This window comes from Rhinichthys klamathensis, unplaced genomic scaffold, assembly GCF_029890125.1.
Source record: "Rhinichthys klamathensis goyatoka isolate OS25496 unplaced genomic scaffold, OSU_Roscu_1.1 h1tg000133l_1, whole genome shotgun sequence".
In the NCBI taxonomy this organism is placed as follows: domain Eukaryota; kingdom Metazoa; phylum Chordata; class Actinopteri; order Cypriniformes; family Leuciscidae; genus Rhinichthys; species Rhinichthys klamathensis.
Window position 1 is genome coordinate 3,766,779 of NW_026606668.1, and position 19,087 is coordinate 3,785,865.

A 19,087-nucleotide genomic window follows, 5' to 3' on the forward strand; every position below is an offset into this window, starting at 1 on the left:
GAGACCCCGGCCTGGATATGTGCCCAAGGTTCCTACCTCTCCCTTAAAGGGACCAGGTGGTGAACCTGCAAGCGCTGCCTGGAGGAGGCAGACCCAGCCCTGGCTTTTCTCTGTCCGTCCGCTCCATTGCGGTTATACGTGCACAGAATGCAAAGCCTGGACCTCAGACCGGCTCTTGTCTGTTACGCAAACCAGCAGAAGGGAAGGCTGTTTCCAAGCAGAGGTTGGCCCAATACATGTGGTTGCCTTCATCTCAGTGAGAAAGGTTTCCCAAGATGCACGTGCCCACCTGGGTGGTGAGCTCCTCCTAAGTGAGGGTATTGCTCCCTCCTAGGCGTTGACACAGAGTGCCTCGCTGAACAGATGTTTAATAGAGTTGGGGGCTGGGCGACACCCATCATGTTCACTAGAGATCTAGCCTACGTGTCGAACCGCTGCTTCCCTTGGGCTCCCTTCACATGAAGCCAGTTTCACTGTAAGCCCGGTTCGTAGTGTCGGCTTGCTGCGCCATTCCCCTCCTTTGGACTGGATACGTGTGCAATTCTTGCTCCAGTTGAGTTCTCCTTATTAGCCGAACCGTCGAGTTCCTGGAACCTGTGTTAGGCTGGGTCCATATGCTGTGATCCCTACGGCGATCCCATGTGTGTATTCTTCCATGGTGTGGCTCCCTGCGGCGAGCCCGTGTCTTCCCTCTGCCGTCACTGTCCGGTTGAGTCTCCCCCTGTCATATGCTGAAGCCACCCCAGTGACATTCCATATGTTGTACTGCCCGGTCTTCCGCCCAGTCCATATGTGTATTCTCCACGTTACCTCTCTTCGGGCAGGATGTGGCTTCCGCAGCGTCCCTTCCTTCCATGTTCAGGGAACGCTTTCCCAGTGGTGGGAGTAAATGATAACCCTACCAGAAGCCGGTATAACACCGTGCCTTTACCGGACACAACAGTTGTCACGCTGCACGAAGCGCGAATGTAGCAGTACTTCTGAAATAAAATGGGCCATTAATTTGCTTTCAGTGATTTGTCGTGTCAATCCAGTGTAGACAGCGGATGTAGAAATTAAATTGGATTCTATTTGCTTTTGTTGTATTGCATCGCCCCGAACATGTCTGGTGTAGACACGGTGTAACACGCTAAGGAGGAGTAAAATTAACATATGTGGCTTCAACAAACAGATGCATTTATACTTGTCCAGTTTTCGTGTGGAATGCATCTCAAACCTAGCCTGGCTCCGTCCTCCTACGTACTTCTGCTCAATTTTCATTTTCCTTCAGTACTACGTCTGGGATTGTGGTGTATTCTTTGGTTCTCTTACGAGAGTATCTCTCGTACTGCGTAATAGCTTTACGCTAGGGGAAAAACTCTTTTCCGCGAGATATTGAAGCCAAAAATTATCCTTTAATTTTTTATTAATGCAAAACGCTTTGCAGCAGCAAGCAAACATAGGCGAAACAGCTCGCGCGCCTATTGGTTGCTCTGCAGCAAATGCAGCAGCCTATCGAGAGAGACTCTGCGTGACGTAATGACCAATGGGGGCAATTCGCGCCCATATCGTCACGTCCCGCCAGAAGGGGCGTGGTCTCGCCCTATAAATATGCTCGTTAGGCTGATACAAGCTGATTTTTACCTCTTCAGCGAAGCACACGCATCGCTGGATCCGGAGTGAGAAGCCGCGCCGTCGAAGCAAGCCTTTCAGCGGGACGAGCTCTGGAGTCGCTGGCCTCGCCGCCTTCATCTGCCGTACCTGCTGCGCTTTCCGGCGTTATATATCCTTTCAATACTCTGTGTGTATTTCTCTGTTGAGAAGTGTTTGTTCGCTTACTTGACGCGACTTACACTTCTCTCACAAAAAGAGCAGCGTCTTTTTAAAGATGCCTTCCTGTGGCTCGTGCCGCGCCCCGCTCAGCGATGGAGATCGACACGTCATCTGTGTTTCCTGTCTGGGTGAGGATCACGCGGCTCTCGCGCTCGCTGACGGCGGATGCCCTCATTGCGAGCTTTTGCCCATGGTGACTCTGAGGACGCGCCTGGCATCATTCTCCGAGCCTTCACCACAGCCCGCCGTGACGCCGCGCCGTAAAAAGCGCCGCGCCCAGCGCGCTCCCGAGCTATCTCCAGCCCGCCAAAGCTCGCCGGTTCGCCCGCCTGCTTCGCCGGCTTCGCTCGAGTCGCTCACTGACGGACAACGGCCGCCGCCTGCCGCCGCGTCCATCCACGAGCCTGACGAACCCTCCGAGGCGTGTTCTCTTCTGGCGTCCGATAGTGAGGATTGGGCGAGCTCCGTGGATCTCCCCTCCGCTAGCGTTTCCCGCCAGACCACTGGTAAGAGAGCCGGCATTGAGACTGAGCTGATGCGTCTGCTCTCTCAGGCCGTTGAAAGCATCGGCCTCGATTGGGAGGCGCCCGCGCAGCCGCCGCGCAACAGAATGGACGGACGCTTTCTCGGAAGTGACGAGGCTCCGTCGAAATCGCGGCCCGCGCCCTTCCTCCCGGAACTTCACGACGAAGTTACGAAATCGTGGAACGCCCCCTTCTCCGCCAGGCTTCGTACCTCTGCTTCTGCTGCTTTCTCCTCTGTGGATGGCGCGAAGGAAAGAGGATACCTTTCTGTTCCTCCTGTGGAACCAGCTGTAGCGTCTCATCTCTGCCCGCCCTCCGCTGGACGGCGCGCGCACACGACGCTTCCATCTAAAGCCTGCCGGGTGACGTCATCCATGCACGGTCGCGCTTACACCGCCGCCGGGCAAGCAGTTTCAGCGCTGCACACTATGGCCATCCTGCAGATTTTCCAGGCCGACCTTCTCCTTAAACTGGACGAGGAAGGACCCGGAGCGATCTGCGTCGCGGACCTGAGAAGCGCTACAGACCTCGCTCTTCGCGCTACTAAAGCCGCTGCACAGGCCATAGGACGAAACATGGCCTCTCTCACCGTGGCTGAGAGACATTTGTGGTTGACGCTGTCCGAGATGACGGAAGCCGAGCGCTCTGTGTTCCTCGACGCGCCCATTTCTCAAGCGGGCCTTTTCGGATCTGCCGTCACAGACTTTGCGGATAGATTCATGGAGGTGCAAAAGACTTCGCAGGCCATGAAGCACTTCCTCCCGAAGCGCTCGAGCTCCGCTGCAGGTCGCTCTAAACCGCCGCCTGCTCGCAGCTCTCAGCCGCAGCCTGCACCGCCCGCCGCCGCCGCTTCACAGCGCCGCCACGCCCGAGACCAAAGACCGCGCTCTCGCTCTGCTGGACGCCGCCCCCCTCAGCGCGGGCCCCGGCCGAGGATTGAGATCAAGCCCGAGGCCTCAAAATCTTCCTAGCCATTCTAGGAAAACGACGGTGTTCAGATCCCGCTGCGGCCGGTTTTTCACCAAAACTTCTCGCTCGGTCAGTTCCAAACATCGCGACTGTCCCAGTGTATTTCGCAGAGAGTCAGCCGGTGTCACAGCCCGTTTGCCTGCGCACAAAAGCCGTTTTTACGGCTACCCAGATAAATCCAATAAAGAGTGCATTTTCTGGTGTTCCGGCCACGGCCGAAGGTGTTATGAGTGTTGTAAGAATGCCCACCCAGTGCCCATTCCCACACACAAACACAGCCCGCCACGGTGCAGGGCTAGCACAAATAAAATCGACTCCGGTCGATTGTGCAAACAATGTAGTGCAAGTGCCCATGTCATCATGCCCGCTCACACTACATGCTGCGTGTCCCATGGTTTCTGTAAAAACGAAACCAACACACATTCAGTCGGCCATGAACGACAGTGTTTTCAGTGTATTAAATGTGCCCGCAGCCCCGCGCCCACATTTTCTCACAGACACGCCGATTCCCACGGGATCTCCCCCGCTCGCTTTTTCTGCACAATCTGCCATAAAAAAGCTGAGCGCGGCCCCCGCCTCGAACGCTGTAAACACGGTGTTGTGTTCCCAGTATGCCCAGGCTCTCGAGCTGCCGTTTTGTCGCGGCCAGAGCCCGGATTTCATTCTGCCTCTAGCTATTCACGCAGATGCGTGGTCAAAGCTTCCCGGGGTTTCAGAATGGGTGCTGAACACTATAAAGAGAGGCTATTCGCTACAATTCGCTCGACGCCCGCGCCGTTATACGGCGCGCGTCGAAACCACGGTGAAAAACGAAGTATCTCATCTACTTCGTGCCGAAATAGCGAAACTACTGAGCAAAGGGGCTATAGAACCTTTATCTCAGGCTCAGAGCGAAGGGGGCCTATACAGCAGATATTTTCTGGTACCGAAAAAGGATGGGGGTCTCAGACCCATTTTAGATCTGCGGCAGCTGAACAGAGTGCTTGTGAAGCGCCAGTTCAGAATGCTTACGACCAGGAAAATCCTCGCGCAGGTGCGCTTCGGGGACTGGTTTATGTCGATAGATCTGAAAGACGCCTATTTCCAAATACAAATAGCGTCCCATCACAGGCGATTTTTGAGATTCGCCTTCGAGGGCCAGGCATATCAATACACAGTCCTGCCGTTCGGCCTGTCCCTAGCGCCTCGTACATTTACGAAGTGCATGGACGCGGCGCTCGCGCCCCTGAGACTTCAGGGCATGCGAGTTCTGAACTACTTGGACGATTGGCTGATTCTAGCTCGATCACGATCGGAGCTCATAGAACACAGGGCCGCATTGCTCGAGCACCTCGAGAAGCTGGGCCTCACAGTCAATTGGGCGAAGAGCTCACTGTCTCCCAGTCAGAAAATTTCCTTTCTGGGAACCGTGTTGGACTCGCTGTCCATGACAGCACGCCTGTCACCAGAGCGCGTGCTAAATATTCAGCGCGGCGTGAAATCCTTCCGCCACGGCGCGATAGTCCCGCTCAAAAGGTTTCAGAAAATGCTGGGGCTGATGGCCTCAGCAGCCTCTGTACTCCAGTTGGGCCTGCTCCGCATGCGCCCACTGCAGATGTGGCTGAAGACGCGGGTTCCACCCAGGGCATGGACAGCGGGTCTGTTTCGCCTCAGGGTCGACCTTCAGTGCGTTTCAGCTCTGAAACCTTGGAGAGAAACCGACTGGTATCAGTCAGGTGTAAGTCTGGGGACCGCTTCGAGCGTGAAGGTGGTGTCTACGGACGCCTCCACCTCGGGGTGGGGAGCGCTGCTCGAGGGCAGACCGCTAGCTGGCCTGTGGTCAGAACGGGAAAAGCTCCTTCACATAAACTGCTTGGAGATGATAGCAGTCGACAAAGCGCTACGGCGTTTTTGTCCCCAGATAACAGGCCACCACGTCTTGGTCCGGTCGGACAACATGTCGGTGGTGGCATACATAAATCGCCAGGGCGGCGTCAGGTCACGAAACCTTCACAGGTTGACGGAACGCCTCCTGGTTTGGGCTCAGCACAACCTGCTCTCACTGAGAGCGGCGCACGTGCCTGGTCACCTGAACGTGGGACCAGACAGACTGTCCAGGAACAACGTTCCAGCAGGGGAATGGTCGCTGCACCCGCAGACGGTCCAGTTGCTGTGGAAAACGTTCGGCAGAGCTCAGGTGGACCTATTCGCGTCCCAAGAAAACGCTCATTGCCCGGAGTTTTTCTCGAAAAGCAAGGACGCGCTGGCTCATGTTTGGCCCCGCTGCCCCCTGTATGCTTTTCCTCCTGTCTCGCTCCTGCCTCAGGTGTTGGAACGAATCAGGGAAAACGGATGCCCAGTGCTGCTTGTAGCCCCGCTCTGGACGAACCAGACGTGGTTCCCTGCCCTGATGCAGCTGACCAGCACTGCCCCATGGCCTGTACCATTGAGGAGAGACCTCCTCTCTCAGGCGGAGGGCTCAATCTGGCACCCTCGCCCGGAGTTATGGTCCCTGCACGCATGGGCCATCAACGGGTACCCGCTAGCCTCCCAGAGGGAGTGTTAAACACGATCGCGCAGGCTAGAGCTCCGTCTACCAGGCGGCTCTACTCCTCGAAATGGTCTGTTTTCTCTACATGGTGTCAGGCCCAGAGCCTTTCACCTGTGGAGTGCGGGGTTGCGGAAGTGCTTTCCTTCCTTCAAGAGCTACTGGATAAGGGCAGGACCCCATCCACGCTCAAAGTATATGTGGCGGCCATAGCAACATTTGCAAAACCGGTGTCTGGCCAGTCGCTTGGGAAAAACGACTTAGTCGTGCGTTTCCTTAGGGGAGCTCGGAGGCTGAACCCTCCAAGGCCCCCTTCAGTCCCGACGTGGGACCTTTCCACGGTCTTGGAGGCCATGAAAGGCGCCCCGTTCGAGCCAATCCAGCTGGTGGACATGAAACACCTGTCGTTCAAGACAGTGTTTCTCATGGCTCTCGCTTCAGTGAAGCGCATAGGGGACCTACAGGCGCTTTCAGTAAGCGCGTCATGTATGGAGTTTGGGCCTAATGACTCAAAGGTCATTCTCAAACCGAAACACGGGTATGTCCCGAAATCCCTCAACACGCCGTTCAGGGCCCAGGTCATTTCCCTGTCTGCCCTTCCGGTTCTCAGTGAGGAGGAGGATGCAAGTCTCCTCTGCCCCGTCAGGGCATTGAGAGCTTATGTGGCACGCTCGTCTGTTTTCAGACAGACGGAGCAGCTTTTTGTTTTGTTCGGCGGGCGTTCCAAGGGACTCGCCGCCTCAAAACAGAGCCTATCCAGATGGATAGTGGATGCCATCGCGCTCGCTTACTCTGCGAAGGGCTTACAGTGCCCCTTGGGTGTCAGGGCGCATTCCACGAGAGGCGTGGCCTCTTCGTGGGCATGGTCTAGCGGGGTTTCCCTGCAAGATATCTGTACGGCCGCGGGCTGGGCCTCGCCGTCTACATTTATAAAATACTATAACCTGGAGGTACCCGCCTTACAAGCTAAGCTTTTGGCGGTCTAAATTCAGTGCTATCTGCCCCGCTCTGCGGCCCAGATGCTGAGTTTACTGCAGCCCCATGAGTGTTGACTCACGTATGGCCGCCCAGATCAGGCTGAATGCTTTCACCCTGGCTGCGCGTTGATGGTCATATAATAGCCCCGCTGGGTGCTTTTGTATAGGGAATGACGCTTCCAGCCTCTCTTCCTTTACTCTATGTGAGTTTATGGTGATTATGCACTACATGAGCCCTGGGCTTCGGCCCCTGGGACTTTGGTGTTGGATCCCTTTACGCACGGCGTGTTGCATTGTGTTCCCCTAGCGTAAAGCTATTACGCAGTACGAGAGATACTCTCGTAAGAGAACGTACTCGGTTACTAACGTAACCTCGGTTCTCTCTAGAGAGGGAACGAGTACTGCGTATCTTGCCGTGCGTGGAATACGCTCTGGTTCGCTTCAGCGATAAAAACCAGCTTGTATCAGCCTAACGAGCATATTTATAGGGCGAGACCACGCCCCTTCTGGCGGGACGTGACGATATGGGCGCGAATTGCCCCCATTGGTCATTACGTCACGCAGAGTCTCTCTCGATAGGCTGCTGCATTTGCTGCAGAGCAACCAATAGGCGCGCGAGCTGTTTCGCCTATGTTTGCTTGCTGCTGCAAAGCGTTTTGCATTAATAAAAAATTAAAGGATAATTTTTGGCTTCAATATCTCGCGGAAAAGAGTTTTTCCCCTAGCGTAAAGCTATTACGCAGTACTCGTTCCCTCTCTAGAGAGAACCGAGGTTACGTTAGTAACCGAGTACGTTTTCTCCGGTCAATTTTTTACCGGTCCAATCAGCAATCAGCGAACAGAGGGTGTGGCTGAGAACAATGACGTTGATGTTGTGCGCTAGTTTGAGTCGTCATACGTCACGACCAAACGTTAGTGATTGGTTATGGCAGATCCAGAGTGACTCTGGGCAAATCCAATAGTTTTAAACTTCAACGGAGTAGACGCCTACAAGGAAGTTAACTCTTGTCAATGGAGCGGAGCCAGACTCTCTGTACAAATTAAATGTACGAGAGTCTGGTGGGACCAGGCCATCTCAAACCACCTCCTGAAGTAATTTGAGTAATCGGATTTAAATCCGTCTCGAAAGCTTTTTGGAAGGTCAATTTCACCTGATCTAACAGCAAGTACTCTGATTGGTGGAGTTTTCTTCACGATTATGGTTAGTGTAGTCTTTCACAGGAAATTAGACAACTGAACAGTCATTTAAAAATAAAATCACTCTGAAGTGTCACTGCTACAAAAGCATATCTTCGTTTAACCTCAAATTTCTTTGAATAAAATTAATGAGATTTTTACTTCTTAAATACTACTGTTGTGCTCGACTGAAGCTGTTTCATTTATGAATGTTCTGCTTTTATTTGTTTTGTAGAGTGTGGTAATGCAGAGATGACTGAAGTGGTTAGCAGATTACGAGAGTGGATCACAGTTCTTCATGAGAGTGGCAATCCCAGCAAGAAATATAAGTTCCAGAAGCCAGAGAGGAGTGAGTACACACACACACACACACACACACACACACACACATCAAAACTTCTAATATGACTGCTAACCTAATAACAATGACAATGAAATCAATAAAAAAATGACACCAAACACCTTTCTACAATCTCTCTATCTGTCTGTTTAGAGGTGGACATGAGTAAGGTGCCCCTCTGTAAGGACTCTCTGGGCTGGATGTTCTCCAGACTGGACACAAACTTTGACCTTCAGCTCGACCAATCAGAGCTGTCCAGCTTGAGCTCAGAGAAGAGTGATGTGTGCACTAAAGCCTTCCTCAGGTCATGTGACCCAGACAGAGACAGGCTCGTTTCCAGCCAGGAGTGGTGTTCTTGCTTTCAGAGATATCAAGGTACAGTAAAACTTATTGTAAACAAACTTTTCCCACATGCTTTCAAGAATTTCAAGATAGAGGAGGACTGTCTCTCAGCCAAAACCAAAAGACTATTCACATACTGTACCATTAAGAATTTGCACAAGCACACCGCCTGATAGAAAGTTACAGAACAGTTACGTAAGGCATAATAAACCCTGACAGGGAGATCAGGACCTTGACGCAAAGAAGACATGAAAGTAAACCCTGTATGTTTCCATGGACAATTCTCAAATATGTGACCCTGGATCACAAAACCAGTCACATGTCGCACGGGTATATTTGTGGCAATAGTCAACAATACATTGAATGGTTCAAAATTATAGATTTTTCTTTTATGCCAAAATCATTAGGATATTAAGTAAAGATCATGTTCCATGAAGATATTTTGTATTAAAGGGATACTCCACTTTTTTTGGAAATAGGCTTATTTTACAACTCCCCCAGAGGTAAACTGTTGAGTTTTACCGTTTTTGAATCCATTCAGCCGATCTCCGGTTCTGGCGGTACCACTTTTAGCATAGCTTAGCATACATCATTGAAGTGGACAAGACCATTAGCATTTCTAAAAAAAAAAATGACCAAAGAGTTTCGATATTTTTTCTATTTAAAACTTGACTCTTCTGTAGTTACATCGTGCACTAAGACCGACGGAAAATGTAAAGTTGCCATTTTCTAGGCTGATATGGCTAGAAAGTATACTCTCATTCCTGCGTAGTAATCAAGAAACTTTACTGCCGTACCATGAGTGCAGCAGGCGCAGGCACTTAGTCCCGGTCACGTTGGAAGTTACCGAGCTGGGGACTATTTTCAGGCGCTGCGTCATATCATTACGCCTGCTGCACTCATGGTACGGCAGTAAAGTTTCTTGATTATTACGCAGGAATGAGAGTATAGTTCCTAGCCATATCAGCCTAGAAAATCGCAACTTTAGATTTTCCGTCGGTCTTAGTGCACGATTTAACTACAGAAGAGTCAAGTTTTAAATAGGAAAAATATCGAAACTCTTTGGTCTTTTTTTTTTAGAAATGCTAATGGTCTTGTCCACTTCAATGATGTATGCTAAGCTATGCTAAAAGTGGTACCGCCAGAACCGGAGATCGGCTGAATGGGTTCAAAAACGGTAAAACTCAACAGTTTACCTCTGGGGGAGTTGTAAAATAAGCCTATTTCCAAAAAAAGTGGAGTATCCCTTTAAGTTCCTACTATAAGTATATAAAACATTTATTTTTGTGAGTGAATGCAGCACAATCGCGAACATAAATGGACAACTTTAAAGGTGATTTTCTCAATGTTTCGATTTTTTTGCATCTTCAGATTCCAGATTTTCAAATAGATGTATCTCGGCCAAATATTATCCTATCCTAACAAACCATACATCAATTGAAAGCTTATTTATTCAGCTTTCGGATAATGTATAAATCTCAATTTCAAAAAGATTGACCCCGTGTGACTGGTTTTGTGGTCCAGGGTCACAGTTTAGAGGTCACTATACAAAAATATTTCACCAGTCATAATTTACGAATGGGAATTAAGTATTCCAGAGCATAGGTACTGTTCTATTAAGGGTGTACATGTTGAAATGAGATAATTTATTCTGAAATAACACTATTTTTTATGAAATTTAAATATTTAAAATTATCTTGTAAATGTTAATATATATACTATTGCTTATATTTATGTATAATCTAGGGATGCAACAATGCAGTTAGCCCACGGTTCAATACATACCTCAGTTTTTTAACCACGGTTTTCGGTTCGGTTCTGATGGCTTGACACATAGAAGTTTTTTTTTTTTTTGTTATTCCATGCTTAGACAATAGGAACAGTAAGAGGTTAAGGAGAAAAAAATAAAAACGATTTATTGAAATACTCCTTTATTTTACTTAAAAGCTAAGAAAAGTCCACTAGTTCCTAGTGTATTGTATAATATAAAATGAACACTGACATTTCACAGCTGCTGGTAGCCCATGTACAAACTGGGGAACACATAAATTCCTAAATTTTGAAAATAAACATACATGTGAAGTTGGTAAAATTGACCATTTCAAATAAACATACTTGCACTTCAGTAAACATAAATAAACCATCTTAATTAAACTTAACAGTACTCCAGTACAGTATCCTTCATTCAGAATGTAAAGTGCAATTTCACTTAGGTGCCCTATCTATTCCTATATTTTGACCCCGCATTCCTAACCCTGCAGATGTGCAGTCATGTTGGAAGTGTTTCCGTTTGAGTAGGCTACACGTGTAAAACAATGCATTTTTTTGTTTACCGTTTTTTCTTCCTCAGCATTATACTCAATGGCAAAACCTAAATGTCCCCACACCACGGATTTGAAAGACGCCGGCGCTTCCTCGTACTGTAGCCTCACTTCACCGCCGCTCGCCATGTTAAAGTGTGGAATGATGGTTAAGCCGCGCCCAACCCCCCCCCCCCCCCCAAACTTTAGAGCATAGTGATTAAATATTTATTCGCGGGGAGGAGTTTCCTCATCTCAGTTCGTAGACTTACAGGCACACACAAACAGTCAATTCGGAGAGAAATAAAACGCACATCAATTATTTAACCGTAAAACCGAACGGTTCCGTACCGAACGGTTCAATATTATATTGAGAATTGTGGCATCCCTAGTATAATCCATTAGCTAAATGTTTTAATGGTTATTTATTTTATTTTGATTTACATTAAATAAATTGTTACAAATACTAATACTACCATATACAACCTTACTGTAAAGTGTATTAAGATTGAACATTTCTTTATCACTTCTGATCTGAAATCAATGCATTTCAGAAACTCCCTGCCAATCAGAGATCACCGTCATCCACAAACAACAAGCTGGGAAGAAATTACTGGGTGAGTCCAATCTGTCGTCTAGTGTGTTTCGTTTATACATGTAATTTTTGCAAACACAGAAAAAAGGGGTCCATGTTTGTAATCCAGAATCATGTTAAGTGACAGACCAGTATTTTGGCTTCATGTATTTGGCCATTTTGAGATTACAAGCCTTGACTGATAACCATTTTCAATTGGCTGAATAAATGGAAGTTGGAGTAATAATTTCATGGGTAATTTTATCATCTATATGTATCATCTATATTAGCTAGATTAATGAATCAATCTTATGTTGTAAATATTTTTTTTATTATAAAACGAAAAAAAAAAAAGATTGACCTAATAAATTTAGTTACAGTTGTCTAAAAAGCATACTTTTTAAAAGTAATTTTTCATCATACGTTTTGAACCGATTCAAACTGAATAGTGGCTAAATGATTCCATGATGCATTACATGATACTTAGTAAATAAATTGCATCATTGTCATTTAACATTTTTGTCTGACATACCTTATTGAAACACAAAGTGCATTAACATTACACACTAAAATCTATTCTAGAATCATAGCTGTAAACACCAGACTTGTGTTCCATAGTTTCAAATCTTTTAAACTTTTTTCCTCAGCATTTTACACCATGTTCATATATAAAGCACTAGCATTTAACAATCATCTCAATGTCATCACAACCTGAACACAGTTACAGTAAAACCAGGGTGCCAAACAGCGAGAGGCAAGCCAACATTAATTCTATTAAAGCTAGAAATCACTCAGAGTTTTTTTCCCTCACTCTGAAGGTCGCGTGTTTAATTTGAGCAGGGGAATGAGATGAGGGGAAATTGGACATGAAAAAAAGGATATTTTTAACTGCTGTTTCTCCCCTGAGTGGAACGCACAGTGACGGCTCTATGGCTTCCGGCACTGAATTATAAAAAGACAAAAAAAAAGAGAGAAAGATAAAAAAAAAAGCTTGACTGTGGTGATTCTGTAGCAAGAAGCTGTGAAGTTGAAAAGAAATGAATGTGAGCGAGAGACTAAGAGAGAGAGCAAGCTCTCGGAGGGAGGTGACAGTTATGTTCTCTGACATTGAATATATCATCTCCCTATCTGTGTGAGTGTGGCTGTGAGACACTCTCCGTGGCTGTGTATAATCTTGTCGGTGATGTAATGTTTCCTGACATTAGGACTGATGCTAATGTGTGTGTGTGTGTGTGTGTTGTTTGTGTAGGTCCATACATCCCCTCCTGTGATGAGAATGGCTTCTATAAGCCTCACCAGTGTCATGGTAGCAGTGGTCAGTGCTGGTGTGTCGACCGCTATGGAAACGAGGTCGCGGGGTCTCATACCCACGGGCCTGCTGACTGTGGTAAGAGGGGCTCATCATACGTAACCTTTAGATTCATTATCTAGTAATGAGAAAAGTCAAATAAGTAATCTGTTTAATATGTAAAATATAGGGATGCAATGAACTTCACAGAATTCTTGGCTGATACGAAAACCAATCATTTTACATTTCGCATTTTAGTTCTTCCAACTGGAGGGGCTAGTTAATTAGCTAATAAATTAGAAAACAATCAGTTGACAAAATCGATCATTTAAAAAAAAAAAAAAACTTCCAATTTACAATGCAAATAAGTATTCTGATGATCAAACTATAGCAAGTATTTGTGAAAATAATCAGAGTATTAGTTATTGTGTTCAATAACAATTACACTAGAGAAACGCGAGTCCTTGGTTTCAAGACTTTAACTTGACACGGTGTCTTAAAGGTCCCCTGACATGGGGTTATTTTATTGTTTTATAATGTTTCCTGGGTTGCCCTTATAATGTTAGTATGTTTTTTAGATCAAAAATAGTTATAATTTAGAAATAAAAGGCATTTTTCCTAGCCTGATTTTAGCCTCTGATTTGAACGCTCTGTTTGAAGGGGCGTGTCTGCTGTGGGATTCAGTGGAACCGCCCACTGCTGTGATTGGCTGACATGCTTGCATATGAAATAGCTATGTATTACATGCGAAACTTTCTCGAATATTTTTACTACAGCTATTATACGTTTTTACTATTACAGCTATCGAGATTAACGAATCGTGAGAAGTTTTTAAAGTTTTTAGATCTATTCCCATCACATAAAATGTTGCAGTGATGAGCATTGAGCAGATGACAGTGTGTTGATCGCGAGAATGAAGATCCTATCATTGCAACGCAGTTTCTGCACTCTCTCTAATGCTTTCACCAATGCAAACACGATGATGTACACACAGTAAGTGCGTCATTGATTTCATAACGAGTTGTCCAGATAAACTCGCGCTGTGTGGAAAGATTGTTCTTTGATCGCTTTTTGTATAATTTGTTCAGAATTTAAATAAGATTATTTTCATCCTACTAAAAGAAACGATGTGAAGTTGATATTTTAGTCACTGGCTTGACTTACTGATGCATAAACAGTATTGAACGATTTTGAGAGAAAGATTGTTGCTTGGTAGCTCGATATTTCCAGAGAAAATAAAATTAACCCATTGTTTCTTCAGAGGCTCGGATGAAGGAACTAAAAAATACTTTTGTGTTCATTTGTACATCCGAACACTGATCAACTGCCATGCTTCGCTCGTTTGCAAGCCATGATATCTCTCGAGGAAAAACTCAAAGCTATTTCTCTAGGAAAAACTAAAATCGCGCCGGCCCGTTCGTACTTCCTGTTCCTAGCTCATTTTCTCCTGGGTGAGCCAAATTCTCCGGGCGGGCAAAGCAGAGAAAGGGGAGGTAACCTTTCCTCATTATGACGTCATAAGGAGGAGATTCAAGATCAGCGCGTCTGAGCTGCAGAGAAGAGAAAAATAGCCAAAGCTCGGTTTACACCGATTGAAAATTCTAGACACGAGGGGACCAAATACAGGCTAGGGGAACTAATATTAATGTTAAAAAACCTCAGAAAGTGAAAATTTCATGTCAGGGGACCTTTAAAAACGTGTATGCTACGGGGTATTGAATGCTTGAATCTGATTGGCTGATGAACGTTCTAAGGTGTGCAATTATTTTCAGAGAAACGCACGGCTAAAGTAGTTCCAGGCAGGTCTTGACCGCATTACAGTTACATATCACTTTGCATAGTTAACTATAATAACAGAAAATAGGATACAATTCATAACAAGAAAAAACATGCAGCCCCATGCGCTTGATCTGCCATTTTTGATGTCTAACTTCACAATCAATGAAAACGTGCAGTTATTTATAAATAAATTGATAACCCGTGCAGCAGGATTTTCGTTATTATTGCAGATAATATAACAAATAAATAAATAATGATAGGCCTACTTGTTAAAAAGGCTTTGTGTTTAATTTATTAGGCTAGCCTACTGTCAATAATAGAAAAAAAAAGAATTAACGAATTAATTAAAACAAATGAATGAATTAATAAATACATAATATTGACGCTCATGATTTTCTGTCTCATTATTGCAATCTCTCCCCCTCTCTTTAATAACTGCATTAATAACTGCATTAGTCTGCTATCAGTGGCTCAAAACTCCGTTACTAGATCTAAAATTACGTTTTGGATTTAGCAAACTATTAAATTAGCAAACTATAAACTCCGCTTCACGTCGTGACCGCATTACCACCTCGAGTGTGCATTATTTTTCGGATAATTCAACGGCCCATCGTCAATTATTCCTTACGTTGTTCATGGCGTGAGATGCTGAAGAAAAAAAAAAGTTATCCGACATCAATTATGCAGACAAAACAAAAAAATGTGAACTGTGTGAATGACTACAGATGTAGCTGTTTGCAGTTTTGCATATTACCTCATGAAACTGAATGTTGTTAGATTATTTTGATTGGTTAAATTATTATTAAAAAACATTTGACATGTTAAATTAATATTAAAACATTTGACATTATTACTACACTACTGTTTAAAAGTTTCGGGTTGGTAAGACTTTTTAATTGTTTGAAAGAAATCTCTGATGCTCACCATGGCTGCATTTATTTGATGAAAAATACATTACAAACAGTAATATCGTGAAATAATACTATTTAAAATAACATAATTTATTCCTTTGATGGCAAAGCTGGATTTTCAGTGCCACATGATTCTTCAGAAATCATTCTAATATGCTGATTTGCTGCTCAAGAAACATTTCTTATTATTATCAATGTTGAAAACAGTTGTGCTGCTTTTGTGGAAACCGTGATATTCATTTTTCTTCAGGATTCTTTGAATAAAAGAAAAGTCAAAAGAACAGCATTTATTTGAAATAGAAATCTTTTATAACATTATAAATGTCTTTATTGTCAATTATTTTTATTTCAAAAACAGCAATGAAATGTGTTCATTGTAAGAGCTAAAGTTGTAAGAAATCAAAAGAGCTACTGTTTTTCCTTTCAGCCGCGGAGTCTTCCGGAGATTTTGGCAGTGGCGACTCACTGCTCTCAGACGATGAGGATGGTGATGTTGTAAATGATGAAGAGGAGATGGGAGATGATGATGATGAATATGAACAAGTTGATGATGAGTATGGGTACCTGTCATAATCAGGTTTTTTTTTTTTTTTTTTTTTTTTTTTTTTTATTATATAAAAATATAAATAAAAAAAAAAGGAACCAAATAAAAAACAAACTTTCATTTGGTCTTAAAGCACGTTTCTAGGTGACCTCGGCAGAGTGCAGTACTAACATTACTAAAGGGTCCATCTACCCCTTGTGCTGTATAACATTTGTACAAAATTAATAATACTCAATAACCACATTTCATTTTTGTTATATTTCTTATATTCATCCAAAGCGAATAAGTGTATTGACAGACCTAGAAGTTCAGGAATTCATTAGCGGGTTTGATGAGAAATTAATGAGGGTTAATTTAAGAAATTAATGAGGTTGTATATGAGAAATTAATGAGGGTTAAATGTTTGCACTTATAAACATGCACACAAATACACATACAAAATACATGCGTACACACACCTGAAGGCATGATTCCATGAGCAACTCGCTCCGTAACTCTTTACACCTGCTAGGATGTGATTTTACAGTCATGCCATGAGGTCTTAATGTTGATTTTCACACATTTTGTCTCATAACGGTTCGCCATAATCACATGCCTACACTTATTTATCAATGTTTTTCCTTAGAAGAATGAATACTTAAAACTACTGATGAATTATCAAAACGTATTAACATTTGATATTTAAAGGTCGACATTCTAGAGCAAATTGTTTGACGCAGCCTGGATTGACCACACTTCCGACACACAATAAAATAGATGTGACTGCAGTTGATGTTACGAGAGGACAGAGTCATGCTATTTACAGAGGCTTATACACACACACACACACACACACACACACACACACACACACACACACACACACACTTATCTTGTGAATAGTTTGGCAGTCCTTGGGCATGAGGTGCCTTTGACGCAACACAGAGGAACGGGTGGAAAAGAGGTCTGGAGAAAAGAGAGAAGGAGATATTTAGAGTTAGAATGTAGAACTTGACTGCCATATGAATAAAAAAATGAGAGGTTTTTGCGTCACGTTCTGTTGTTTTTGTCTATAGGAGAAAGTGAACATGATTAGTTAGTTTGCATATGTTACTGTAGACAACAAATCATATGATAGATGCTGCTGCTGTCACTTATTCTCCTCGTCCCTCTCAGTGCTTTTGCATTTTCTGTCAGATTTGTTTTAATAATGTGCATATGAAAATATTAATTTCCTTCTATGGACATTGTGGTGTTTCCTGAAAAAGAAAAACTTATTTGGTTGAATGAGTTTATGATAATCATTTACAGAGGTAAAAGGAACTACCTTTATCAGTATTGTCCAGCTGTTGTCATAGAGATAACACTCTTTGGTTTGTTTGTTTGTTTTTTACAGTATACATATAATTTGCTCAAATAAAGTTACACAGACCAAAACAGTTTTCCGTACAGTAATTCTCTGTGTGTGTGTGTGTGTGAGAGAGAGAGAGAGAGAGAGAGAGAGAGAGAGAGAGAGAGAGAGAGAGAGAGAGAGAGAGAGAGAGAGAGAGAGAGAGAGAGAGAGAGAGAGAGAGAGAATTCTGGTGTGTCTGGTCTGGTTAGTGCTGCATTATGTATAAATGCAATTTTAATATTTTATATTCCACAATTTCTCATCTATACACACACACAGACTCAAACACACGCCACACTTAAACTGGGGCATCTGTGGGGTTGAACACTTGTTTAATCATTTAAACACAATCATGTGCCTGTCAACGTGTGTGTGCGTGCGTGTGTCTGGATCAAATTTACACTAGTTCTGTTGGATCATTTCTCACTGAATTAAAATAATACACATCTAAAATTCAATTAAAACATGATGCAAAAACAAACCAATATCTTGGAAAACAGTTGCAGCTCTCACCAGAACACCTGCTAAATATGCTTGTGTGTATAATGTAATAATAATATGTATGTAATGTAAGAATGTGTGAGAGTGCTTTTGTTTTAACGTGTGTATTAGTGTGTGTCTGTTAGCAGCGCTGTACTAGGAAGCAACTGGATAAACAGAAAGTGTTTTCATTCAACGTTCCCCTTCCTGTCATAGAAAATCACACTACTGCTGGCTTTGGACTGAAGTCACACACATACCCCCCATCCACACACACACCCTTTGTTTCGCTATCTTTGTGGGGACTCTCAATAGGTGTAATCAGAGGTGCAGTGGTAAAAAAAGAGGTGGGTAAACTATAAATTCTGGTGGACCACGACGTGGTCACCCGGTAAGGTGGGCCACTGCGTATGTGTATCCTGATGTCCTGATGACATTGCTATTAGGCAGGACTCGACATTAAGCCTTTTCATACGCTTGTCCTGACCTTAGGACAAGTAAATCTGTCATTCACTTGTCCGAGTAAAAAAGTTTCTCGTCAGGATTTTTTTTATTTTTTTTTATTCTGAAACAACATTCTCATCAGTGTTCAATTAGCTTTGATATTTAAATCGGCATATTGTAATATTTGCACCTTTAAAGGGCATCCCCTCCCAGATATTATTAAATGTATGCTTCATCTTTCATTTTAAATTCCTAAATTTGATCAATAAATTCAATTATTTCGAATAATAAGACACTATAGGGCTGATCAAATTAAATCATTTACACTGAAAAATTACAATTGCATAAAATAATGTTATGAAATTGATTTAAATTTACAAATAAGAAACGTTGGAAAGAATGATCTACTTTTAAACATAACACGAAACCGCCAGTAGGTGGCGGCAGGCGACCGTCTTAATGAGCGAGTCATTGATTCATTCATGATTCAAACGATTTGTTCAAACGGCTGATTCATTCAAGATTGAGACAGATGTTTATGAATGGGTCATTGAATCTTTGACTCAATCGAATCGTTCAAAATGCTGAATGATTCAGTAATGAAAACAGGTTGAGTGTTCCTGTGAGATGCGCCGTGGTTCTGCTGTGATTTTTGTTTGGAACTATTTTCGCTGCTGAAACAGAACAAAAACAGCCAATATTGCATCTAAAATGTAAGTGACTTAATT

General features: G+C 44.0%; 1 protein-coding gene across 2 annotated transcripts in view; it reads left to right on the top strand.

Moving 5' to 3' along the window:
- Nucleotides 1-17,315, top strand: part of spock3 (SPARC (osteonectin), cwcv and kazal like domains proteoglycan 3) — a 53,850-nt gene extending 36,535 nt beyond the window's left edge. For both annotated transcript variants that reach the window (XM_056256898.1, XM_056256897.1), the window contains 5 exons: nucleotides 8,221-8,334; nucleotides 8,479-8,700; nucleotides 11,522-11,584; nucleotides 12,791-12,928; nucleotides 15,947-17,315. In XM_056256898.1, the coding sequence (XP_056112873.1) occupies nucleotides 8,221-8,334; nucleotides 8,479-8,700; nucleotides 11,522-11,584; nucleotides 12,791-12,928; nucleotides 15,947-16,092 (683 nt within the window). In that variant the 3' untranslated portion in view covers nucleotides 16,093-17,315. The remainder of the gene's footprint in view (nucleotides 1-8,220; nucleotides 8,335-8,478; nucleotides 8,701-11,521; nucleotides 11,585-12,790; nucleotides 12,929-15,946) is intronic.
- Nucleotides 17,316-19,087: the final 1,772 nt, after the last annotated feature.